General features: G+C 45.9%; 1 protein-coding gene across 1 annotated transcript in view; it reads right to left on the reverse strand.

Annotated features, from left to right (window-relative positions):
* ANK1 (ankyrin 1) overlaps window positions 1-22,925 on the reverse strand; it is a 202,709-nt gene that overhangs the window by 99,806 nt on the left and 79,978 nt on the right. Inside the window, exon 2 of the mRNA XM_087706092.1 lies at window positions 4,874-4,975. Coding sequence (XP_087562218.1) covers window positions 4,874-4,975 — 102 coding nt within the window. The remainder of the gene's footprint in view (window positions 1-4,873; window positions 4,976-22,925) is intronic.

Genomic DNA, 22,925 nt, shown 5'->3' on the forward strand with positions numbered 1-22,925 from the left:
CTGAAAGAGCACCTTTGAGAAAACCAAGATGTAGCAAGCTAGCAGATGCTACTGTGGTATTATCAATTCTGCTCCCAAGACGTAGGTAGTCTGGAAAGCCTCCTGTGGAATGAAACCTGAACAGGTATGCTTTTCTTGTCCACTCTCTTGTCTGCTCCAGTGGTTAAGACTTGTCCGGCAGTCCGAATTCCTAGTGCAGGTCTCCTGCGTGAGCAGGGGGTTGGACTAGATGACCTCCAAGGTCCCCTCCAACTCTGTAACTACTTCTCATCCCAGGTTGCCAGTTTTCAGCTCAGAAAACAGGATGGATGAGTCTCAATGGGCTGGAAAGGGAGGGAATAAAAGGCTGTTCCTTTGGCTGGCCACCCACTCCTTGGTGACTCCAACATTTCCTACTCTGCATCAGGATGAGCAAGGTGAGTCACTGTCTGATAGAAAAGGCATTCCCCACCTCCAGCTTCACTTATGAGCAGCACCGGTGCTGAATACAAAAGAAGGCTGACAAGGACACAGGCTCTGTCCTTATTCTACGTTCTTCTCCCAGTTAGAGAAGTTCCCATTCCTCCATTTCTCTGCATTTCTTTCAGCAACACTTAGTTGAATGATAGAAAACGTCCTTCTCCCACTGAGATGCAGACGAGCCGAGATGAAAGGGTTTCAAAGGGTCAAGACCAATTCATGGAGGCCACCATCTCAAGAAGATGGTGGGAAGCTTGAAAGAATTCAGGGCAACCCAAAAGATTATGGATTGCAGCTAAAAGATATGAAGAACGGTTGCAGGGATGAGTATGTCTACCGTATTCTCCCAAAAATAAGACAGGGAAAAGTGCTTTAAAAAATGAAATAAAGAGGGTTCAATGATCGTGTGGCACACAGCTGATTTGCACAATCATCAGAAGCTTTCCCCCCACTTTTTAAAGCATTTTTTTTCCTGCCTATTCGCCCAAACCGGCAGGAAAAAATTGCTTTAAAAAGCAAAAAGAAAAAGCTTCCAACGATCGCGTGGTTCACAGCTTTTTTTACTACCAGTTCGCAGAACCAACAGCAATCGTCCCTACTGGTTCAGCTAAACCAGGCCAAACCGAGAGGATTTCACCCCTGATCTGGGTAAACCTTTGAGATGGAAAATTCCATGATAATCCATCTTGGGGGTGAAAACACAGGCCAGTCACAGTTGTGTTGTTGCTAAATCAACTTGACGGCATCTTTTATCTTTTATTATTGATATTCAATGCAAGCCCAAGCGAGGAGCTATAACCCAAGGGCCACCGAGAGCCAATTTTAGATACAGAGACACCTAAACTTTGGAAGCCTGTCAAGGCTCAATTTAGCATGTGCTAAGAGAGACAAAGCTGTGGAACAAGTGAACTTGGCAATGATGCGGCCAAAATGCATCATCGAGCTCATGATGAACAGGGAAGGGTCCTCTTTGAACAGAAGTTGCCAACACACACACACACACACACACACACAAATCACGTTCTAATAAGCGAGGGTCACGTAAATTAAACAGGAGGGCTTAATTTTCAGGGTAACACTCAATATCCGTGATGGCGAAGCTTTGGCATGCACAGGTGGCACGCAGAGCCATATTTGGTGGCATGCCAGCCGCCAGCTCCAGCACACATGCATGCTCCGGCTAGCTGAGGCTTCTGGGGGGCCGTCGGGGGGGGGGGGGCGGGGGAGGCCGTTTTCACCCACCCCAGGCTTTCAGGAAAGCCTCCGGAGCCTGGTGAGGGGTCAGCGTGCATGTATGGGGGGGAGGCATGCGCGCATGTGCAGATGGGTGGGGAGATTGAGTGGGCATGCACGCAATAGCGCACACACACAATTTTGACACGCCGTAAGAAAAGGGTTTGCCATTGCTGCTCTATATGGAAATGAACACTGAAGGAGAAGGCTTGGAAGAGTAATAATGCCTTTGAACTTTGGCGATAGTGTTCCAATATTTGGAAATATTGGAAAGAAGAGGGGCTCAACCTCTTCTCCTAACCACCAGAAGGCAGGAAGAAGAAACAATGGATGCAAATTTATCAAGGAGAGAAACAACCCGGAATTAAGGAGAAACTTCCTAATAGTGAGGACAATTAATCAGTGGAACAGCTTGCCTCCAGATGTTGTGGGTGCTCCATCACTGTAGGCTTTTAAGAAGAGACGGATCTGAAATGGTACAGGATCTCCTGCTTGAGCAGGGAGTTGGACGAGAAAACCTTCAAAGTCCCTTCCAACTCTATTATTCTGTATTCTGTAAGACTCCTGATAAGGCCACGGACAACTAAGAAAACTAACTGATGGATTATTGATTAAGCAATCCAGAGTTCTCACCTAAGGGACAAGGCTCAAATTATCCTACTTCAGACACATTATGCCAAGACTTAGCTCTCTAGAGAAGGCCCCAATGCATGGAAATGTAGAAGGAAAGGAAAAGAGGAGGAGATAAGCAACATGGATTCAATTAATAGTGGTGATAGATCAGTGTTTCTCAACCTTGGCAACTTGAAGATGTCCGGACTTCAACTCCCAGAATTCCCCAGCCAGCATTCGCTGGCTGGGGAATTCTGGGAGTTGAAGTCCAGACATCTTCAAGTTGCCAAGGTTGAGAAACACTGGTGATAGATGGATCATTGGAAGACCAGTGGTGGGTTGCTCCCGGTTTGGCCCGATTCAGCCGAACCGGTAATAGCAGCAGTGGGAGGCACAGAAGCGCGGGACCGTACCCAAACCGGTAGTAAAAATATTTGCAACCCACCACTGTGGAAGACCACAGTTCATCGTGGAGAACGTTTTATCTAGATGGTCACCAGGAGTAACTGGATATAATAACTGGATAACAATCCATTGGCTCATCAGTGATAGTCAGTGATAGAAATACCTAAGGGAATATCGCTCCCGCCACCTTGAGTCCAGAAGCAGTTCCATAGGTGGAAGGCGTAGGCATTTTGATGGTGAGGTAGTGATGTTTAGTACGGTAAGGAGTCCCAGACTGCTTCTGAGTGAAGGAGTTTGAACTGAGGTAAAAAAATGTGAGGCAACTGGCAGTTGGATCAGAGTTCTTTTCATGTGGGGATGGGGAGTAGAACTCCTTAGCATCACAGCATATTAATTACTGTATAAGAAATGATCTGATGGTCATTTCAAAAAATCCTTTCTTAGTGAGCACCTAGAAGCCAAATTTCAAATTTGTAGGCTTTACAGTTCTGGAGATTTTGTGATGAGTGAGTGGTACTTGGCTTTTATATAGAGAGATTAGAACGATGTCCATGAAAAGGAGATGAATAGAAGCACTAGACATTCTCTTGAAATGATTTGAAATCAACATAGACAGAATTAGGAGTGGGGGTTGAGGTGGGGGCTCCCAACAGGGCCAGGTGAAGGAACTGTTAGATAGAAGTGAACCAGATCCTGAAAGCGACAAATCCAGAAGAAAAATAAATGGGATAATTAAATGTATGCCTCACTCTGCATTTAAAGCCTTTCTCCTTCCATCATATTAAAAAATAAACAATGGCTGGTAACTTGGGAATGGACACAGTTGTACTGGCTTTGCTGGTGATATCACACCCTCTGTCAGGTTTCCAAATAGCATCCAAAATTAAATCAGAGTCCAAGGCAAAAAATTCCTCAGTTCCAATTTAAGAGAGCCATATTGGCACATCTGGGAAAACCCGAATTTTAAAACTTCCCGGTTTTCCCCACCTGGTTGAAAGTTCAAGATCTTGCCCCCATGCCCACAAGTCCATCACATGGTCCAATCTTCCACTGCTCTGCTGGCAGTTCCACCCATCCAGATCCGGTCAGGTGCAGAGGTGTAAAGACAAAAGATGACCTTGGCTTTCTAGAAAGAATTTTGTTATGGCTACATAGCATATAACTCTGTACAATCCCCCCTCCCATTTTCCCACAATAGAAAATGCATAGTAGAATAATAGAAAGTGTGGCAGGCCAAAGATCCAAAAGAAAGATGACTGCAGGCCTAATACCCTCCTTGTTTCGTGATTAGCTGGTATAATTGCAGTGTGGGACCCAAATTACAAAAATATATATTCTCAACTTGCAGCAGACAATGGGCTCTTTGCTTTCCCCAAACCTAAACCTCTCCAAAACTACAAGTTTACTAATGTGCTATTTAAGAATAAGGAATGAACTCTAGGCTCAGGGAAATTATTCTGTAGTGTAACTTCAGGCATTTCTGAGAAACAAAATTCCATCTGGTACCCAGTGCAAAAAGAAATGAAATTTATGGCACAAAATGTCTCACATGATAAAATCCTAGGAAGCCATAGCTTTTACAAATGAGAGTGCTATTCTATAGTCCTGCAATCCTGAGCCCCTGGTGGTGCAGTGGTTAGAATGCAATATTGCAAGCTAACTCTGCACACTGCCAGGAATTCAATCCTGACCGGCTCAAGGTTGATTCAGCCTTCCATCCTTCCCAGGTGGGTAAAATGAAGACCCAGATTGTTGGGGGCCATATGCTGATGTTGCAAACCACCCAGAGAGTGTTGTAAAGAACTATGAAGCAGCAGAGTCAGGGTGGCATAGTGGTTAGAATGCAGTATTGCAAGCTAATTCTGCCTACTGCCAGGAGTTCGATCCTGACAGGTTCAAGGTTGACTCAGCCTTCCATCTTTCCGAATTAGGTAAAATGAGATGGTTGGGGGCAATAGGCTGACTCTATAAACCACTTAGGAAATACAGTAAAGGGCTATGAAGCGGTATATAAGTCAAAGGGCTATTGCTATTAGCATCCTGGCTCAACACCTGTTTCGTAGATGAGACCAAAGCCAATTCTTTGAGTTCCTTGAAGGACCAAATGCAAAGATCTCCATTAGGCAGCCCAGCCCAGATCAGTGCAGGTCAATGGAAGACCTACCTGGTTGCAGGTATTAATATCCACCCCGTTCCTTAGATGGTCTAGAGCTTTGTCCAGGTTCCCCGATCGTGCTGCGCGGAGGAAGCTGGTTGCGGCATCAGCCTGGGGAGAGCAAAGGAAAGAGACAGTTAGCCGATTAAATAAGCAAGACCCATAATCTTCCAAAGATGTTTTTTAAGCTGAAGCTTAATTATCTCATGCCAAGATCCCACTGCAGATTTACTTAATAGATTGTTCCTCAGTCTCTCTCTCTCTCTCCCTCCCTCCCCCCTCTCTCGGTGTGTGTGTGTGTGTGTGTGTGTGTGTGTGTGTGTGTCCCACCAGAGGCACGATTATGGTTTGGTTCTCCTTTGGATATTAGTGAACATTGACCCTGTCATCATTTAATGACCCCATAATCCCTTGCATTGGGGTGGAGTTGGGGCAACTGAATGTAGCTGAGTGTTCAGTGGCCGGATGCCCTTCCTGCCGCCAATGCGGAGGTTTTTTTTCAGCAGATGTTTTGTAAACTTGAGAAAACTGAAACTTATATGCACACCCCCTGACAAACCTCTTAGGAAAGGGGTGAGGTCAACGGTAGATATAGTTTAAGGTTAAAGTTATGGGGGTTTGAGGAGCTAACAACAGTGTCAGGTAATGCATTCCAGGCACTGACCACTCTGTTTCTGAAGTCGTATTTTCTGCAATCGAGTTTGGAACAGTTGTATCTATTGTGTGCTCGTGTATTATTGCGATTGAAGCTGAAGTAGTCATTGACAGGTAGACGTGGTAGCAGATAATTTTGTGTAGTACGCTTAGGTCAGGCCTTAGTCGGTGTAGTTCTAGATTGTCCAAGCCCAGAATTTGAAGCTTGGTGGCATAAGGGATTCTATTGTGAGCAGAGGAGTGGAGGACGCTTCTCATGAAATACCTCTGGACTCGTTCAATTGTATTAATGTCGGATATACAGTGTGGGTTCCAGGCAGATGAGCTGTATTCGAGAATTGGTCTGGCAAAGGTTTTATATGCCCTAGTTAGCAGTACAATGTTACTGGAGAAGAAGCTTCGCAAAATTAGGTTAACAATTCTTAATGTCTTTTTAGCAATGCTATTACAGTGAGCTCTGGGGCTTAAAACGTTTGAGATGACTACTCCTAGGTCTTTTGGAAATTTTGAAAATATTGGGGTGAAAAGCCCAGGAACTTTAGTGCTGGCTTTTCACCAGTAGTACCAAATGATGTATCTAAATAAACGTGTTCTTTGAGGAAAAGCAATGCCTCAGGGTTCATTTTATGATGGGTGCATTTACTTGGAGCCTGACAGACGCCTGGGGAACCCAGAGTAGGATGGAGTCTAACAAGGAACTTATCTGATAGTTGTTGCCAGGGATGTAAGAGCCCATTGGTTTTTAGTTTGTATACTGTATTTTTTGGAGTATAAATACACTCCCCCCCCCCAAAAAAAGAGGGTGAAAATGTGGTTGCGTCTTATACACTGAATGTAGCCCCCCATCCCCCACCCTTTGGACTACTGCAATGTGCTCTACATGGGGCAGCCCTTGAAGAGCATTCGGCGACTTCAGCTTGTCCAGAATGCAGCCGCGCGAGCGATCGTGGGTGCACCTCGGTTCACCCACGTAACACCTCCGCGAGCTGCTCTGGCTGCCTATTGGTCTCCGGATATGCTTCAAGGTGCTAGTCGTCACTTATAAAGCCCTTCATGGTATTGGACCTGGGTACTTGAGAGACCGCCTGCTGCCAATTACCTCCACCAGACCGATTAGATCCCACAGACTAGGCCTCCTCCGAATTCCATCCGCTGGCCAGTGTCGACTGTCGACTACCCGGAGGAGAGCCTTCTCTGTGGCTGCTCCGACCCTCTGGAACGAACTCCCCGTGGAGATTCGCACCCTCACCACCCTCCAGGCCTTCCGCAAAGCCCTTAAAACCTGGCTGTTCCGACAGGCCTGGGGCTAAAGAACCGTGCCCCTATCTCGAATGGTATGATTGTTGCGCTTTTAAATTATGTATTGTTTTGTGTTGTTTGTCAAATTGTTCGTATCCCCCCTTCCCTTGTTTTGAGCTGTGAGCCGCCCTGAGTCTCCCTCGGGGGAAAAGGGCGGCATACAAATGAAATAAACAGTTAAACAGTTGGCCTCTGCCTCCCAGCAATTCACCTCCTTGCAGCAAAGGGGGAAAATGGGGCTTACGGAGGCTGCAATAGGCTATAGCAAGCCTTGCAGCCTGAAAGCTGATCGTTGGGAGGCCCAGGCTAAAATTGAAAGTAAAAGTTGCTGTTTGCTGCAGGCAAATTGCTAGAAGGTAGAGGCAGTTTTTTTTCTCTCGTGCTAATCAGGCTGTTTGCTGTTTGCTGCAAGGAGGTAAGTCAATGACTATAAATGCCTATAGAATATTAAATTATTAGATTTATTTTTTTTAAAGACTGCTTTATTGTTGTTCTAGACCAGTGTTTCTCAACCTTGGCAGTTTGAAGATGTGTGGGGAATTGCTGGCTGGGGAATTCTGGGAGTTGAAGTCCACACATCTTCAAACTGCCAAGGTTGAGAAACACTGGTCTAAACAATGTAACAAAATGAAGAAGCTTTTTAAAATAAATGCTTGATCTGAAGAGGCCCAGTGCTATTGTATCTTCTTTTAAAGAGCAAAGAATAACTATGCTTCCAGAAAGCACATCAATTTTAACAGCATCTGTACAAGAATAGTCTGAAATGTAACACTACAGTGTATATTGTCTGTTCTGTTTTCTGTTTGTTGCAAGGAGGCAAATTGCTGGGAGGGAGAGGCAGATAGTTTTCCCTTGTTTTCCTCCCCAAAAGCTAGGTGTGTCTTATACTTCGGAGCGAGCATCTTATACTCCAAAAAATACGGGGATATATTTTTTATTTCTTATTTTGTAAGCCAGCCAGAATCACCGAGACTGAGTGGGTGGCCCTATAAATCCTCACAAGTAAGCAAATAAATAAATCTAAACCGCCAATCAATCAAGTCACCGTCTGACAAAATTTCAAAGCTGTTTATTGAATTTGTTTTTTAAAAAAGTCATGTTAAACTGCAGCAGATGCCTCTTTTAAAAAAGGCAGAGAACCTATCATGTCATTTCTGAAAACTCTGAAGTCAATATTGCTACAGGACCCAAGTTTGAATGTTTGCAGCCTCCTCCCACATTCCTTTCATGCATCTGGCCATGCGCACTTCGACGGAAGCCCAGCACCAGGGTTAAACTTTCACCCTCCATTTCCTTCGCCTTTCCTCTGACTCATGTGAACATCTTCACAAAGCTTCTCCTGCAATCTTCCACTTGCAAAGTCACCTTTTGACAAAGAAACTCATCCTAATCAACGTACAGAAACATGGAACATCCAATGTTCTAATTTGACACCACAAGATCATTATTTACATACATTGAGCAAGAATAGGCGTCTTAGTGGACAACCAGTTGAATATGAGGCAGCAGTGTGCGGCAGCAGCCAAAAAAGCCAATGCAATTTTAAATTGCATTAACAGAGGGATACAATCAAGATCAAGGGAGGTGCTAATACCACTCTATAAAGCCTTAGTAAGACCACACTTAGAATCCTGCATCCAGTTTTGGTCCCCACCCTATAAATAAGAGGTTGAGACTCTAGAAAGAGTGCAGAGAAGAGCAACAAGGATGATTAGGAGACTAGAAGCTAAAACATATGATGAACGGTTGCAGGAACTAGGCATGGCTAGTCTAGTGAAGAGAAGGACCAGGGGAAACATGAGAGCAGTCTTCCAATATTTGAGGGGCTACCACAGAAAGTAAGGGGTCAAACTATTTTTCAAAGCACCTGAAGGCCAGACAAGGAATAATGGATGGAAACTGATCAAGGAGAGTCAACCTGGAAATAAGGAGGAATTTTCTGAAAGTGAGAACAACCAACCATGGAACAGAAGTTGCCTTCAGAGGTTGTGGGAGCTTCATCCCTGGAGGTTTTCAAGAAGAGACTGGACTGCCACTTATCAGAAATGGTGTAGGGTTGGACTAGATGACCTACAAGATCCCTTCCAACTCGGTTAATCTAATCTAATCTTTCTTTAGCAATGGAAATTTTGAGCTCAATTTTGTTTGTAAATCGAGACCTACCAGTAGGTCTTCCCACCTGCCCACCCCAACCCACTTCCTCACTGTATCTCTCCATTTCTTGGAAGTTAACTTTAACAACTAGTGGAAATCGTTCTGATTCCAATAAGAGTATCGCGAGAGTAAAACAGAGGAGTAGAAAAACCCCTGATACCCCAGTTACTGTCAGCGTTCCAAGTAACACCCCCAACAAAAGACGACTCCGAGTCTTGAGTTTCCTCAAAGTTCCATTTTATTAGAGATCTCATATTAGCACATCTAGGAAAACCCGAATCTGAACGCTTCCAGGTTTCCAATAGTAAGTCCAGTTCCCTGCCCAGCACCCACATATCTGTCTCATGGCCCAATCAGGTACTATCCGAACCAGGAGATGTCTCCCAGTCACCACATCACAGCTGCAGGGCCAGATGACCTTGACTTTCTGAGAAAGAACTTTATTATGGCTACATATCACCCACACTCTGTATAATCCCCCCTCCCATTTTCCCACAGTAGAAATTGGCAGGCCTGAAGGCCCAAACATAAAAGATGGCTTCCAGCTACTTCCAGTTACTTCTGTACGCATCTCAGAAGATTCCCTCCTCTCAGGTCAGAGGTAGATTTTCTACCACACTGCCAAAAGCACATTGCCAAGTGAATCTTTCACTGCAAGAGGGGTGGGCCAGTGGCCACCCTACAGCTGGGTGAGGTTCTTGGCCTGATCTCAGGAACCTTTTTTCAAGTGGATCTCCTCAGATCTCTGGCAAGAGCCAGTTCTGTCTCTCTTGGCTGTCTGCTATGTGAGAAGGAGGAAGAAAGAGAGACAGAGGGAGCAAGAAGGAGGGAAGGAGGGGACAAAATTGATGTTTCCCCCTGAATCTGAACATCAGATGGCTTCTTGCCAGTCTCATCAACTAGACAGGATCAGAAAATCAACTCCACGGCAAGGCTAAAGCTACTTTTCATTGAAATTGGCTGTCATAACAGAATCTTCAATTCAATTTATTAAGTTCGTATGCTGCCCTATTCCCGAGGGACTCAGGGCGGCTAACAATAAAAAGGGAGGGGATACAAAAAATAAAAATAAAAACAACAGTTTAAAATACTACAACAGCCATAACCTCGAGTGGGGCTGGATAGTTCAACAGCCCCAGGCCTGCCGGAACAGCCAGGTCTTAACTGCTTTGCGGAAGGCCGGGAGGGTAGTGAGGGTCCGGATCTCCATGGGGAGGTTGTTCCAGAGGGCCGGAGCAGCCACAGAGAAGGCCCTCCCCTGAGGAGTCGCCAGCCGACATTGGCCGGCAGATGGAATTCGGAGGAGGCCTAATCTGTGGGATCTGATAGGTCTTTGGGAGGTGACTGGCATGAGGCGGTCTCTCAAGTACCCAGATCCGATACCATGTAGGGCTTTAAAAGTAATGACTAGCACCTTGAAGCGTGTCCGGAGACCAATGGGCAGCCAGTGCAGCTCGCTGAGGATAGGTGTAACGTGGCTGTACCGAGGTGTACCCACAATCGCTCGCGCAGCTGCGTTCTGGACAAGCTGAAGTCTTCGAACACTCTTCAAGGGCAGCCCCATGTAGAGCGCGTTACAGTAGTCCAGTCTTGAGGTGACGAGGGCGTGAGTGACTATCCGAAGGGCCTCCCGATCCAGGTAGGGTCGCAATTGGTGCACCAGGCGAACCTGGGCAAAAGTCCCCCTGGTCACAGCCAACAAATGATGTTCTAAAGTCAGCTGCGGATCCAGGAGGACTCCCAAATTGCGGGCCCTCTCTAAGGGGCTTATAATTTCACCCCCCAGGCTGATAGATGGAATAGCTGGACCATCTTTGGGAGGGAGCATCAATAGCCACTCGGTCTTGTCAGGATTGAGCGCCAGCTTGTTCGTTCCCTTCCAGACCCTGACAGCCTCCAGACACTGGCACATCACTTCTACCGCTTCACTGAGTTGGCACGGGGCGGACAGATACAACTGTGTATCGTCCGCATATTGGTGATATTTAATCCCGTGCCGGCATATGATCTCACCCAGCAGCTTCATGTAGATGTTAAATAGTTGGGGGGACAGGACCGAACCCTGTGGCACCCCATACTTGAGGGGTCTAGGGGTTGATCTATGCCCTCTGACCAACACCGACTGCAACCTGTCCGAGAGGTAGGAGGAAAACCACCGAAGAACGGTGCCTCCCACTCCCACCTCCCGCAACCGTCGCAGAAGGATACCATGGTCAATGGTATTGAAGGCCGCTGAGAGGTCAAGGAGCACAAGCATAGAGGAGTGACCCCTATCCCTGGCTCGCCAGAGATCATCGATCAGTGCGACCAAAGCAGTTTCCGTGCTGTAACCAGGCCTGAAACCAGATTGAAAGGGATCCAGATAATCGGTTTCATCCAAGGACCATCAGAGTTGAGAGGCCACCACTTTCTCAATAATCTTCCCAACAAAGGGGAGGTTGGAGACTGGACGATAGTTACTCAAGATGGCTGGATCCAGAGAAGGTTTCTTCAGGAGGGGTCTCACCACCGCATCCTTTAGGAGGTGTGGGAAGGACCCCTCCCGGAGAGAGGTGTTAACTATCATCTGGATCCAGCCACATGTCACCTCCCTGCTGGTCGAGACCAGCCAGGAGGGACACAGGTCCAGTATACAGGTGGAGGCACTCACCGCTCCCATGGCCTTGTCCACTTCCTCAGGAGCGACAAGTTGAAACTCGCTCCATAAAATTCGCTCAAGACGTTCCCCCAGTACCTCAGCTGGTACCGTGCAATTGGAGTCCAGATCTGTCCAAATCCGAGTGACTTTATCCGTTAGAAACTGAACAAATTCCTCAGCCCTACCTTGTAAAGGGTCGTCCGCATCCCTCCCTTTCAAGAGGGAGCAGGCTATTCTAAACAAGGCGGCTGGGCGCAATTCAGCGGATGCAATAAGAGCGGCAAAATGCGCAGATTTCGCCGCCCGTATTGCCACAAGATAGGTCCTGATAAAGGCTCTCATCAGTGCTCGATCTGACTCGGAGTTACTGGCCCTCCAGCGGCGCTCTAGGCGTCTCTTTTGGCGCTTCATCTCCCGGAGTTCCTCAGTGAACCAAGGAGCTCTCCTGGATCCACTACCTCGGAGAGGCTGTAAAGGCGCAATCCGGTTTAGAGCCTCCGCCACCGCTGTATTCCAAGCAGCGACTAAGGACTCTATCGGATTGTGGACGAGAGTGTCAGGTATTTCTCTTATCTTGCATATCTGATGGTGTTGCATCTCCTCCCCACCCCCCTTCTTATACTTCATGGATTATGGAGGTGTGTCTGCTCGAACCACTTCCAAACATCATCTCTGGACACTCTAGATTCTTCCATCAAGGTCATCTTCCTTAACTACTTTCTGTACCCCTTGGATCTCTTTGTTTTGTTTTGTGCCATCGGCATAGTTCCCTGGATTGATGGAAAGAACAAGGATTCTGGTGCACAGGTGTCTGCATGGTATGGTCAAGAGGGTGACCATGACAATGTCCTTGAAGGATCCACCGGTTGACCCCAGGACATGGCAACCATCATAAATATGAGTCAGTTACCAAGTGTCTAAATTTGTGAATTCTGCTCATTCACATCCAGCAAAGTCTTTCAAAGGAGGATTTACAGTCACAGACCTTATCTGACTTGGAGAGCTGCCAGGACGACATTGCAAAACTTGGCCAGGAATCTCGGAGAGTCACAAACTAATGTCTCCTGCAAACTCCACTCCTCTTTCGTTTCCCTTTTATTTCCTCTGGGAGGGGCCATTCATCACCCACCTGTGGCCTTACTCCCAAGTCAACCTATGTTCTTTAGCTGTTCCTTTCATCTGGCAACTCTGCATATGCGCACACAGAGAACAGGCTCCAGCTGTTTGCCTGCCTCACTGATGTCTGACTCTGAAGGCAGCTGATAACTGGCATACAGCCCTGGCCCAGTCTCTACCTCCGACACAGAGCCCTCATCAGAGCCTTCTCCAGACTCCAGGACTGGCCCAGGTTCCTCCCCAACCTCCTCACTGTTCGACTCTGCTGCCAGCTCTGCTAGTGGGCCACAACACCAATAAAGGAATGAAATTCATCTGCAGAGCTACAGGAGTTTGCAAAAAATGTTGACCAGAAAGAAGAGCGGGCTTCAAGTAATGTGCTGTCTAAGAACACGAAGCGATGACAATTTTTTAAAAATTGTTTTGAATTTTTCTCAAAAACGAGAGCTGCCAGTTTCAGGAATGGACTCTGTAGCCAAAGCAGCTGGCATTGACTTAGCCCTGAAAGTGGGCATTGCTGAATCTCTCTGCTGCTCAGCCGAAGATAAAACACACTGGATGTGACCCTTTGGACCAGGCATCCAAAATAGAAGCGCAACTCTTCTTTTGAGCTTTTCTCAAAATGGAGACGACCAAGATTCCACCACTATATTTAGCCACCCACTTCCTGTGTCAGGTCCAGGAGGAAGGCCTTCAGGAGAAGAGAAAGAAAGACTAGACGGATAGAAAAAGCTGGCACTGAATATAGGGAGAGATTTGTGAATGGGCAGTGACCTCACACAATCTCCAAAGTGTTTGGGATGACTTTTCCTAAACTGCTGCTAACTCAACTTTAGGGAAGTGTCAGTCTCGTTGGTTGACAGTCAGTTGGTTGCATTCCAAAGCCAGATTTTGCTGGTTTTGCTACAAGACAAGACTAGACTAGACTGGACTAGAGACTAGACTAGACTAGACTAGACTAGACTAGACTAGACTAGAATAGAATAGAATAGAATAGAATAGAATAGAATAGAATATAGAATGGGATGGAATATAGAATATAGAATATAGAATATAGAATATAGAATATAGAATATAGAATATAGAATATAGAATATAGAATATAGAATATAGAATATAGAATATAGAATATAGAATATAGAATATAGAATATAGAATATAGAATATAGAATATAGAATATAGAATATAGAATATAGAATATAGAATATAGAATAGACTAGACTGTAGACTAGGCAGGGGGTTGGACTAGAAGACCTCCAAGGTTTAGTTTAGTTTTAGTTTAGTTTTAGTTTTATTATTATTTATAGGCCGCCCTTTTCCCTGAGGGGACTCAGGGCGGCTTACAAAATATGGGGAAGGGGGTACAAAACAGTAAACATGAAACAATACATGAGTAAAAATAGTACACAACATTCATTCATCATTCGGGTGGGGACAGATTACGATCTTTATCCCCAGGCCTGACGGGATAGCCAGGACTTGAGGGCTGTGCGGAAGGTCTGGATGGTGGTGAGGTCCCTTCCAACTCTGCTATTGTCTTGTATTGTCTAGACTAAACTAGAATAGAATAGAATAGAATAGAATAGAATAGAATAGAGTAGAATATAGAGTAGAATATAGAGTAGAGTAGAAAATAATAGAATAGATAGAATAGAATATAGAGTAGAGTAGAGCAGAGCAGAGTAACAGAGTTGGAAGGGACCTTGGAGGTCTTCTAGTCCAACCCACTGCTTAAGCAGGAAACCCTACACCATTTCAGACGAAGGGTTATCCAATATCCTTGCATGCAAACAGCTGCAGTTGCTCCTCCGAGGTCTTGAAGATGAGCTTTGGTTTTATATTCAGCTCCTATTTCACTTCCTTTTCTGGGATATTTAGAGAGGCTCTCTGAAAGAATGTTTGCTAATGCATCCTCCCCACCCCACTTTCATTAGCAAGGGCAGCCACTTAACGTCCCAACCTCACAACGGTGTCCTTAGCCAGCAAAGAGCGCCAGGTTGAAAAAAATGCAACAAAATCTCCTTTTAACTGATGCCGATCAGTGTAGATTTCAAGTGTCCATAAAGTTAGTCTAAGTCTAAATCTAAACGGCAGCTTTTCCTCCCTAAACGGTTCCACCACAAAAGCGCGTAGGACAAAATCGCGCTCGACAAAAGCGCGCTGTGACGTCATCACAGCGCGACGAAAAAGATCGAAAAAATGTAAAAATAAAGCTAAAACCTTCCCCTAACCCCCCCAAACCTAACCCTAAACCTAACCCTAACCCTAACTCTTAACCTAACCCTAAACCTAACCCTAAACCTAACCGTTAAAGTAACGAAAAACGTAACGCTAACCCTTATCCTAACCCTAACGCTAACGCTAACGCTCTAAAGCTAACCCTAACCCTTACCCTAACCCTAACCCTAACCCTAACCCTAACCCTTACCTTTATGTGAATCGGCTTGCTTTAATTTAATTTTTATTAATTTTTATTTGAATTTTTCGATCTTTTTCGTCGCGCTGTGATGACGTCAAAGGCGCGATTTTGTCGATCGCGCTTTTGTCGTCCGCGCTTTTGACGGGTCACGCCCTAAACATCCCAGCTTCTCTTGCCATTCTATTAATTTGTGCTTTTAATAACAACGTGTAGGGGGTCTGCTTAGTAAACAACCCCCCAATGGATGAGCTCTTTTACAATGTACTTAATTTGGTTAAGCAGTTTTTCTTGGCTCTCCCCCAGGATGTAAATAAACAGCAGGCTGGGTTTATCCAACACATATAATGGGAGTGTTCACAAGGAGAGATTAATTTAAAAAAAAACTTAATACAATAGCAGAGTTGGAAGGGACCTTGGAGGTCTTCTAGTCCAACCCCCTGCCTAGGCAGGAAACCCTACACCACTTCAGACAAATGGCTATCCAACATCTTTTTAAAGACTTCCAGTGTTGGAGCATTCACAACTTCTGGAGGCAAACAGTTCCACGGATTAATTGTTCTAACTGTCAGGAAATTTCTCCTCAGTTCTAAGTTGCTTCTCTCCTTGATTAGTTTCCACCCACTGTTTCTGGTCCGGCCTTCAGGTGCTTTGGAGAATAGTTTGACTCCCTTCTCTTTGTGGCAACCCCTGAGATATTGGAACACTGCTATCACGTCTCCCCTAGTCCTTCTTTTCATTAAACTAGACATACCCAGTTCTTACAACTGTTCTTCGTATGTTTTAGTCTCCAGTCCTCTAATCCTCTTTGTTGCTCTTCTCTGCACTCTTTCCAGAGTCTCCACATCTTTTCTACATTGTGGCAACCAAAACTGGATGCAAATATTCCAAGTATGGCTTCATAAAGACCTTATAAAGTGGTATTAATACTTCACGTGATCTTGATTCTATCCCTCTTTTTATGCAGCCTAGAACTGTGTTGGCTTTTTTGAACTTAAGATGGAAGTCCTTCCTGTATAAGGAAAGCACTGGGAGATTTTTTTGCATCCTTCCTTCCCCACTTTCTGGTGGACAGTATTGTAACTAGCACTGATGATGTTACCTAGTTGGGTAATGAAACATCTGCAAGAAAAAGACAAGCTCAGAGAGCACCAAGGAACCCTCATTCCTCCTATACCACTACTCCTCCCCCCTCCTCCCCCCTCCCCCTCCTCCTCTAACCAAACTCCCTTCTAGTATTGATGACATTACCTAGTTGGGTAATGAAATGTCTGCAAGAAAATCACAAGCTCAGAGAGCACCAAGGCCACATTCCTCCTCCACCACCACTCCTCCCACTACTACTACTACTACTACTACTACTACTACTACTACTACTACTGCTATTATTACCCTGTTTCCCTGAAAATAAGACCTCCCCAAATAATAAGCCCAATCGGGCTTTTGAGTGCATGTGCTAAAATAAGCCCTCCCCCCAAATATTGCAACACAGCAAGAGCCACGAGGCGACCACACTCACAGACTTCTGCACAACAAAAATAATAAGACCTCCTCAAAAATAAGGCCAAGTGCTTTTTTCGGGGGTCAAAAGAAAATAAGACCCTGTCTTATTTTCAGGAAAACACAGTGGTGGTGGTGGTGGTACTACTACTACTACTACTACTACTACTACTACTACTACTACTACTACTACTACTCCTCTAACCTCACTCCCTTCTAGCATTGATGACAAAACCTCACTGGCTAATGAAATGTCTGCAAGAAAACCAACCAAGCCCAGAGACACCAAGGACCCCCTCATTTAACCCTCAGCTACACCTATTCTATTCTACTAGCACTTTTGTAACCATACCCCCACAAATTGCAATCAAAACTAACCCAAATGAGCATGCAAATATTTCAGTGGAATGTTGCGTGAACAAAATCAAACAAGAACATCTGAGCTGGGGGCACAAAGAGATTTAGATTGGGAAGACAGGTACAAGGCAAAGAAGGGAGACATCACACTCATCTACATACACAAGTGCACAGGACTCAGATGCACACATTTCGCTACGGGGCAATTTTCATTCTTTTGCCACTGCAACTCCTGCAATAAGCTACCTTGGATAAAGCCAAGGCTGGCCCCAGAGTGGGGAAGGAATGGGAATTTTGCAGTATCCTTCCCCCAGGAGTGAAAATTTCCCAATATCCTTCCCCTGGGGAGGGGAGGGAATGGGGATTTTGCAGGATCCTTCCCCTGCCATGCCCACTAAACCACGCCCACCAAGCCATGCCCACAGAACTGGTAGTAAAATAAATTGAATTTCACCACTGCTGTGGACTTCAACTCCCAGAATTCCCCAGCTTGTTTGCAAAGGGCAGAAGCATTTGGAAAGAAAACACAACACTCCCAACTGAAAGGACAGGGCGTGGAGCATTGTTGTCACACAGAAGATACTCACAACAGCCGTGTCTGGGTAGGACTTGTTTTGCCGCGCTGCCATGGTCCACTGGCCTGAGCGGAAACCCGATCAATCCTCTCTCCAGCCTGCCTGCTGTTTGCTATTCCCCACTCTTGGGCGAGCCAGAAAGTTGCATTGCATCCTATCTAAAAATTCAAGCCCTCTTCCCTCCTGCTGGTGCTGCAGGGTGAGCCAGATGCTAATGGACTGTGTTCTCTCCTTCTCTCGCCCATCATTATGTCAGGAAGGATATTTAATAGCTCTCAGCCTCCCTTGCAGCAACAAACTGCCAGGGGGAGGGGCAGGTGCGAGTGCCACAGGGGAAAGGGAGGCCGCGTTGGGCTGGGCAGGGAACTCTGCCACCGTCAACACCAGCGTTGGCCCCAGAGATCTGCCAGCTCCTTCCGCTAACAAGGGAGAAAAGGCAACGGGCTTTTCAATGCTCCAGTGGCCCTTTGGCAGCCAGCAATGCCCAGCAGTGGCAAGGCTGTAATGCAGGGATCCCCAAACTTGGAAACTTTGAGACTTGTGGACATCAACTCCCAGAATTTTCCAGCCAGCCATGGGATTTTGCAGTAACCTTCCCCTGCTGTCAGGCTTGCAGCCATCTTTTCTTTTGGATCTCAAGCCTGCCACATTTTCTATTATTCTACTATGCATTTTCTATAAATGGGAGGGGGGATTGTACGGGTTAGATGCTATGTAGCCATAACAAAATTCCTTCTAGAAAGCCAAGGTCATCTGCACCTGACAGGAACTAGATGGGTGGAAGCTGCCAGCATGGCAGTGGGAGATTGGACCATGGGATGGACTTTTGGGTGTGGGGGGGAAAGATCTTGAACATTCAACCGGGTGGGGAAAACCAGGAAGCTTTCAGATTCGGGTTTTCCCAGATGTACCAACATGGCTCTCTTCATAAATTGGAACTTTGAGCAATACTTTGTCTTGGACTCTGATTTACTTTTGGATGCTATTTGGAACCCTGACACCTGCCACTCCCACCAAGCAACGCTCACCAAGTCATGTCACACCTATCAAGCCACGCCCACAGAACTGGTAGTAAAAAAAATTGACTCCCACTACTGCCTTCCAGCCCTATGATTCTAGTGTCCACAGTTGAGAAATTCTGGGAATTGAAATCCATACAGCTTAAAGTTCACGAGGTTAAAAAACTTTGGTTCCTGGCTGCCTCTCTTGATATCTTTCCAATTTCAGATTTTCAGAAAGTGGTGCTGTGACCAGACATGAAGATGGGCGGGCGCACGATTCTATACCCCAGTGCAATTATTCTAGCCCAGCGATGGTGAACCTTTCCGGCACGGAGTGCCAAAAAAGAGAGAGCGTGCTCGGCTGGGCCACAACCTGGAAGAGGAGCTGCCCAGGGAACCTACGCACACGAGAAAATGAACTTCCGGTTTCCGGGGCAGGCATGGGCGCCAGGCTGCTAGTCTTCCGGTTACTGGTGTGCATGCGCGCATGACAATCAGCTGGGTGGCGTGCATGCTCCTGCTGGGAAACGGAAGATCAGTTCTTCCAGTTTCCGGCACTGCTGCACGCATGAAGGTCGTTGCGTGCACATGCGCTCCAGAAACCCAGACGAGGAATGGGTGACACCGCGTGTGCCTGGTCATATGACTCCATGTGCCACTTTGGGTTTGTGTGCCATAGGTTTGCCCTCATGGTTCTAGCCTCTGCTCTGAGCAATCCAATATCATCCACAACTCCAGGGAGAGGTTGCAGTTGACCAGGACAATAACAACCATACCACCTCATGGCACTAGATATTCAGGGCAGCTTTAGAACACAGAAAATGGAATAAGAGATGGAAGGAACCTTGGAGGTCTTCTAGCCAAGCCCCTCCTCAAACAGGAGAATCTATACCATTTCAGAAAAATAGCTGTCCAGTCTCTTCTTAAAAGCCCCCTGTATATGGCACTTCTGGAGACAAGCCACTCCACCAGTTGATTGTTCTCACCGTTAGGAAATATCTCCTTACTTCTAGGTTGCTTCTCTCCTTGGTTAGTTTCCATCCATCCACATCCTAACTATCTCATTTGGTGAATGCTGGCATCAACGTGCCTGTGCCTAGAACACAGAATCAGGGCTGGAAGGGACCTTGGAGGTCTTCTAATCCAACCTTCTGCTCAAATCAGGAGACAGCCAAATGGCCACCCTCTGTTTTTTTAAAAACCTCCAGTGATGGAGCGCCCGCAACCCCAGAAGGCAAGCGGTTCCACCAGTTAATAGTTGCATCAAGAAATATGTGGTGGAATGCGGTGGCTCAATTGCTAAGACGCTGAGCTTGTCAATCAGAAAGGCCAGCAGTTCAGTGGTTCAAATCCCTAGAGCCGCATAACAGAGTGAGCTCCTGTTCCTTGTCCCAGCTTCTGCCAACCTTGCAGTTCAAAAGCACGTAAAAAAATGCAAGTAGAAAATAGGAACCACCTTTGTTGGGAAGGTAATAGTGTTCCATGCGCCTTCGGTGTTTGGCCACATGACCACGGAGACGTCTTCGGACAGCGCTGGCTCTTTGGCTTTGAAATGGAGATATGCACTGCCCCCTAGAGCCAGGAACAACTAGCACATATGTACAAGGGGAACCTTTACCTTTACAAGAAATATCTCCCTGGTTGTAGGTCGGTTCTCTGCTTGATCAGTTTCCATCTGTTATTTCTTGTCCTGCACTCAGGTGCCTGGAAGGATAGGTTCATCCCCTCCTTTCTGTGCAGCCCCCCAGTTGGAAGATTGCTACACACACACCCCCAATAATCCTTCTCTTTGTCAGATTAGGCACGCCCAATTTCCTGCAACCGTTCTTCATGGGTTTTAACCTCCAGCCTCCTAAATCATTTTGGTTTCTCTTTTCTGCCCTCTTTCTGGGGTCTCTGCATGTTTTTGGCATTGTGATGAAAAGCTGTAGAGACCCTAGAAAGTGTGCTCTGAAGAGCAGCAAAGATGAGAAGGAGGTCGATCTGCAGATAATATAAATATTGTAGATGATCTTTGATGGGAAAACGGAGGAAAAAATTACAATACATAATACTACACATATTTACTGCAAGCAGAATTGTTTTAGCACAGAATTGGAAACAGATACTCCCCCAGACCCAATTATAAGAAGGAAAATGTATGAATGTGCAGAAATGGATAGACTCTCTATGGAAATGAAGGAGAGGGAAGAAACTGAGTACTATCAAATTTGGAATAGATGGTACTTCCGGCTTGAGAGTAAGCGTAAAACATAAGGTACAAACAGTGAAAGTATCATATGTAGAGTGTATTTAAACAAGAGTATAACTTAGGACAATGATATAGAGATAGATTTTTTTGTAAATAAGATTGTTACAAAAGATACAGATACCGATATGGAAAAGCTGTTATAAGTGTAAATTTGTATTTTGTCTCTTAAATGTTAGAAAATTCAATAAATACTTTTTTTAAAAAAACATTGTGAATGATAAGGGGAGCGTAAGGGGATTGATCTTCAGGCTAAATCTTATGATGAACCTCAAGAAGAGATCCTGCTCTAGGTTGTTGGGAGGGTGGGGGGCTTTGTCCACATAGCCTCCTAACATTATTCTACTCTCGACTCTAAAGAAGTTGTCAGGTTCAGTTTTCAGACAAACACAATTTGTCTCTATTGTGGGTCCAAGTGAGTTTCTCCAACGCTAAACTCCCCAAGCCCAAACACATTCAGCACTGCCCCCTAATGGTCACACAGACCCATGGCACCAGCGGGTTTTTAATGGCTCTATTTTGGTGTCGCATTACACAACCTGCCACCTCCCCTCTCCACCCCAGATCCCTTACTAAGGCTTTAATAGCATCTTGCTCCACATGTCCTTCCTTGAGGTGAGCTGTGTGCCGTTCTCTTTTTCCTTCGGCTGCTGAAACCTGAATTGCACAGCAGGGACTTTTGGCAGAAAAAAAGAGACTGTGTTAGTTAGGTTCAACATGAAAAGATGGAACGCTGTTACTATCTGGCCTTTCTCCCCAGGGACTTGACAATATAAAATTGGAAGAATGTTTTGTTCAGCTCCTGGAGCTCAGGAAACGCAGCAAAATGAGCTTCGTTGCGCTCTGTTCAAGCCCAAAAATTTATAAAGATAGGAGTCTGCCACAAATGCTACTGGATAAATTATTGGAAGCAGAAAAATAATAATTCAGTAGCTCAATCAGGAAACGCAACAAGGATGTGGAGCCTTTGGCTATTGACAGAATTGGAAGCGACCTTGGAGGTTTTCTAGTCCACCCTCCTGCTCAGGCAAGAATTCCTATACCCGTGATGGCGAAACTATGGCACGCAAGCCAAAGGTGGCACACAGAGCCCTCTATATGGGCATGTGCGCAGTCTCTAGCTGCCCTTCTGGATTCCGGCTTGTATATGCATGCCGGCCAGCTGGTCTTCATGCGTGCCAGGGTGCCGGAAACCCCGAACACCAACTGGCTGGTGCACATGTGTGCGGCGAAAACCCAAAGACCAGGTGGCCAGTACGCATGCTGGAAACCAGGAGAACTGGTGGCCAGTGTGTGTGTGCGCTCCAGCCAGCTGGTCTTTGGGTTTCTGGTGCTCTGGTGCACACATGTGTTTCCGTTTGGTCACTTGGTGCTGAATAGGTTCCCCATCACTGCCTTATACCATTTCATACAAGTGGTTGTCCAAACTCTTCTTAAAGACTTCCAGTGTTGGAGCATTTACAAGTTCTGGAGGCAAAGAGTTCCATGGATTAATTGTTCTCACTGTCAGGAAATTTCTCTTTAGTTCTAAGTTGCTTCTCTCCTTGATTAGTTTCCACCCATTGCTTCTTGTTCTGCCCTCCGGTGCTTTGGAGAATAGTTTGACTCCCTCTTCTTTGTGGCAACCTCTGAGATATTGGAAGACTGCTATCCTGTCTCCCCTAGTCCTTCCTTTCATAAAACTGGACATACCCAGTTCCTGCAATTGGTCTTTAATTGGCAAAGGAGATTTCGAGGTTGCACTCCTCCGTCCTGAGAAACGTAGCCATGAGCTGAGCATTTATACACATCTCTGCTGAGCATTGGAACACTGCATCCAGTTTTGGTCAGCACACTATAAAAAAGACAGCAGTCTTCCAATATCTCGGGGGCTGCCCCAAAGAAGAGCAGGTCAAAATATTCTCCGAAGCTCCTGAAGGCAAACCAAGAAGCAATCAAGGAGAGAAGCAACCTAGAACTAAGGATGAATTTCCTGGCAGTTAATTAGTGGAACTTGCCCCCAGAAGTTATAAATGCTCCAACACTGGAAGTTTTTAAGAAGAGATTGGACAACCATTTGTCAGAAATGGTATAGGGTTTCTTGCCTAAGCAGAGGGTTGGAC

The sequence above is a fragment of the Thamnophis sirtalis genome, unplaced genomic scaffold (genome assembly GCF_051295495.1).
Source record: "Thamnophis sirtalis isolate CommonGarterSnake01/CBP01778 unplaced genomic scaffold, rThaSir2_p1.2 scaffold_2, whole genome shotgun sequence".
NCBI lineage: Eukaryota > Metazoa > Chordata > Lepidosauria > Squamata > Natricidae > Thamnophis > Thamnophis sirtalis.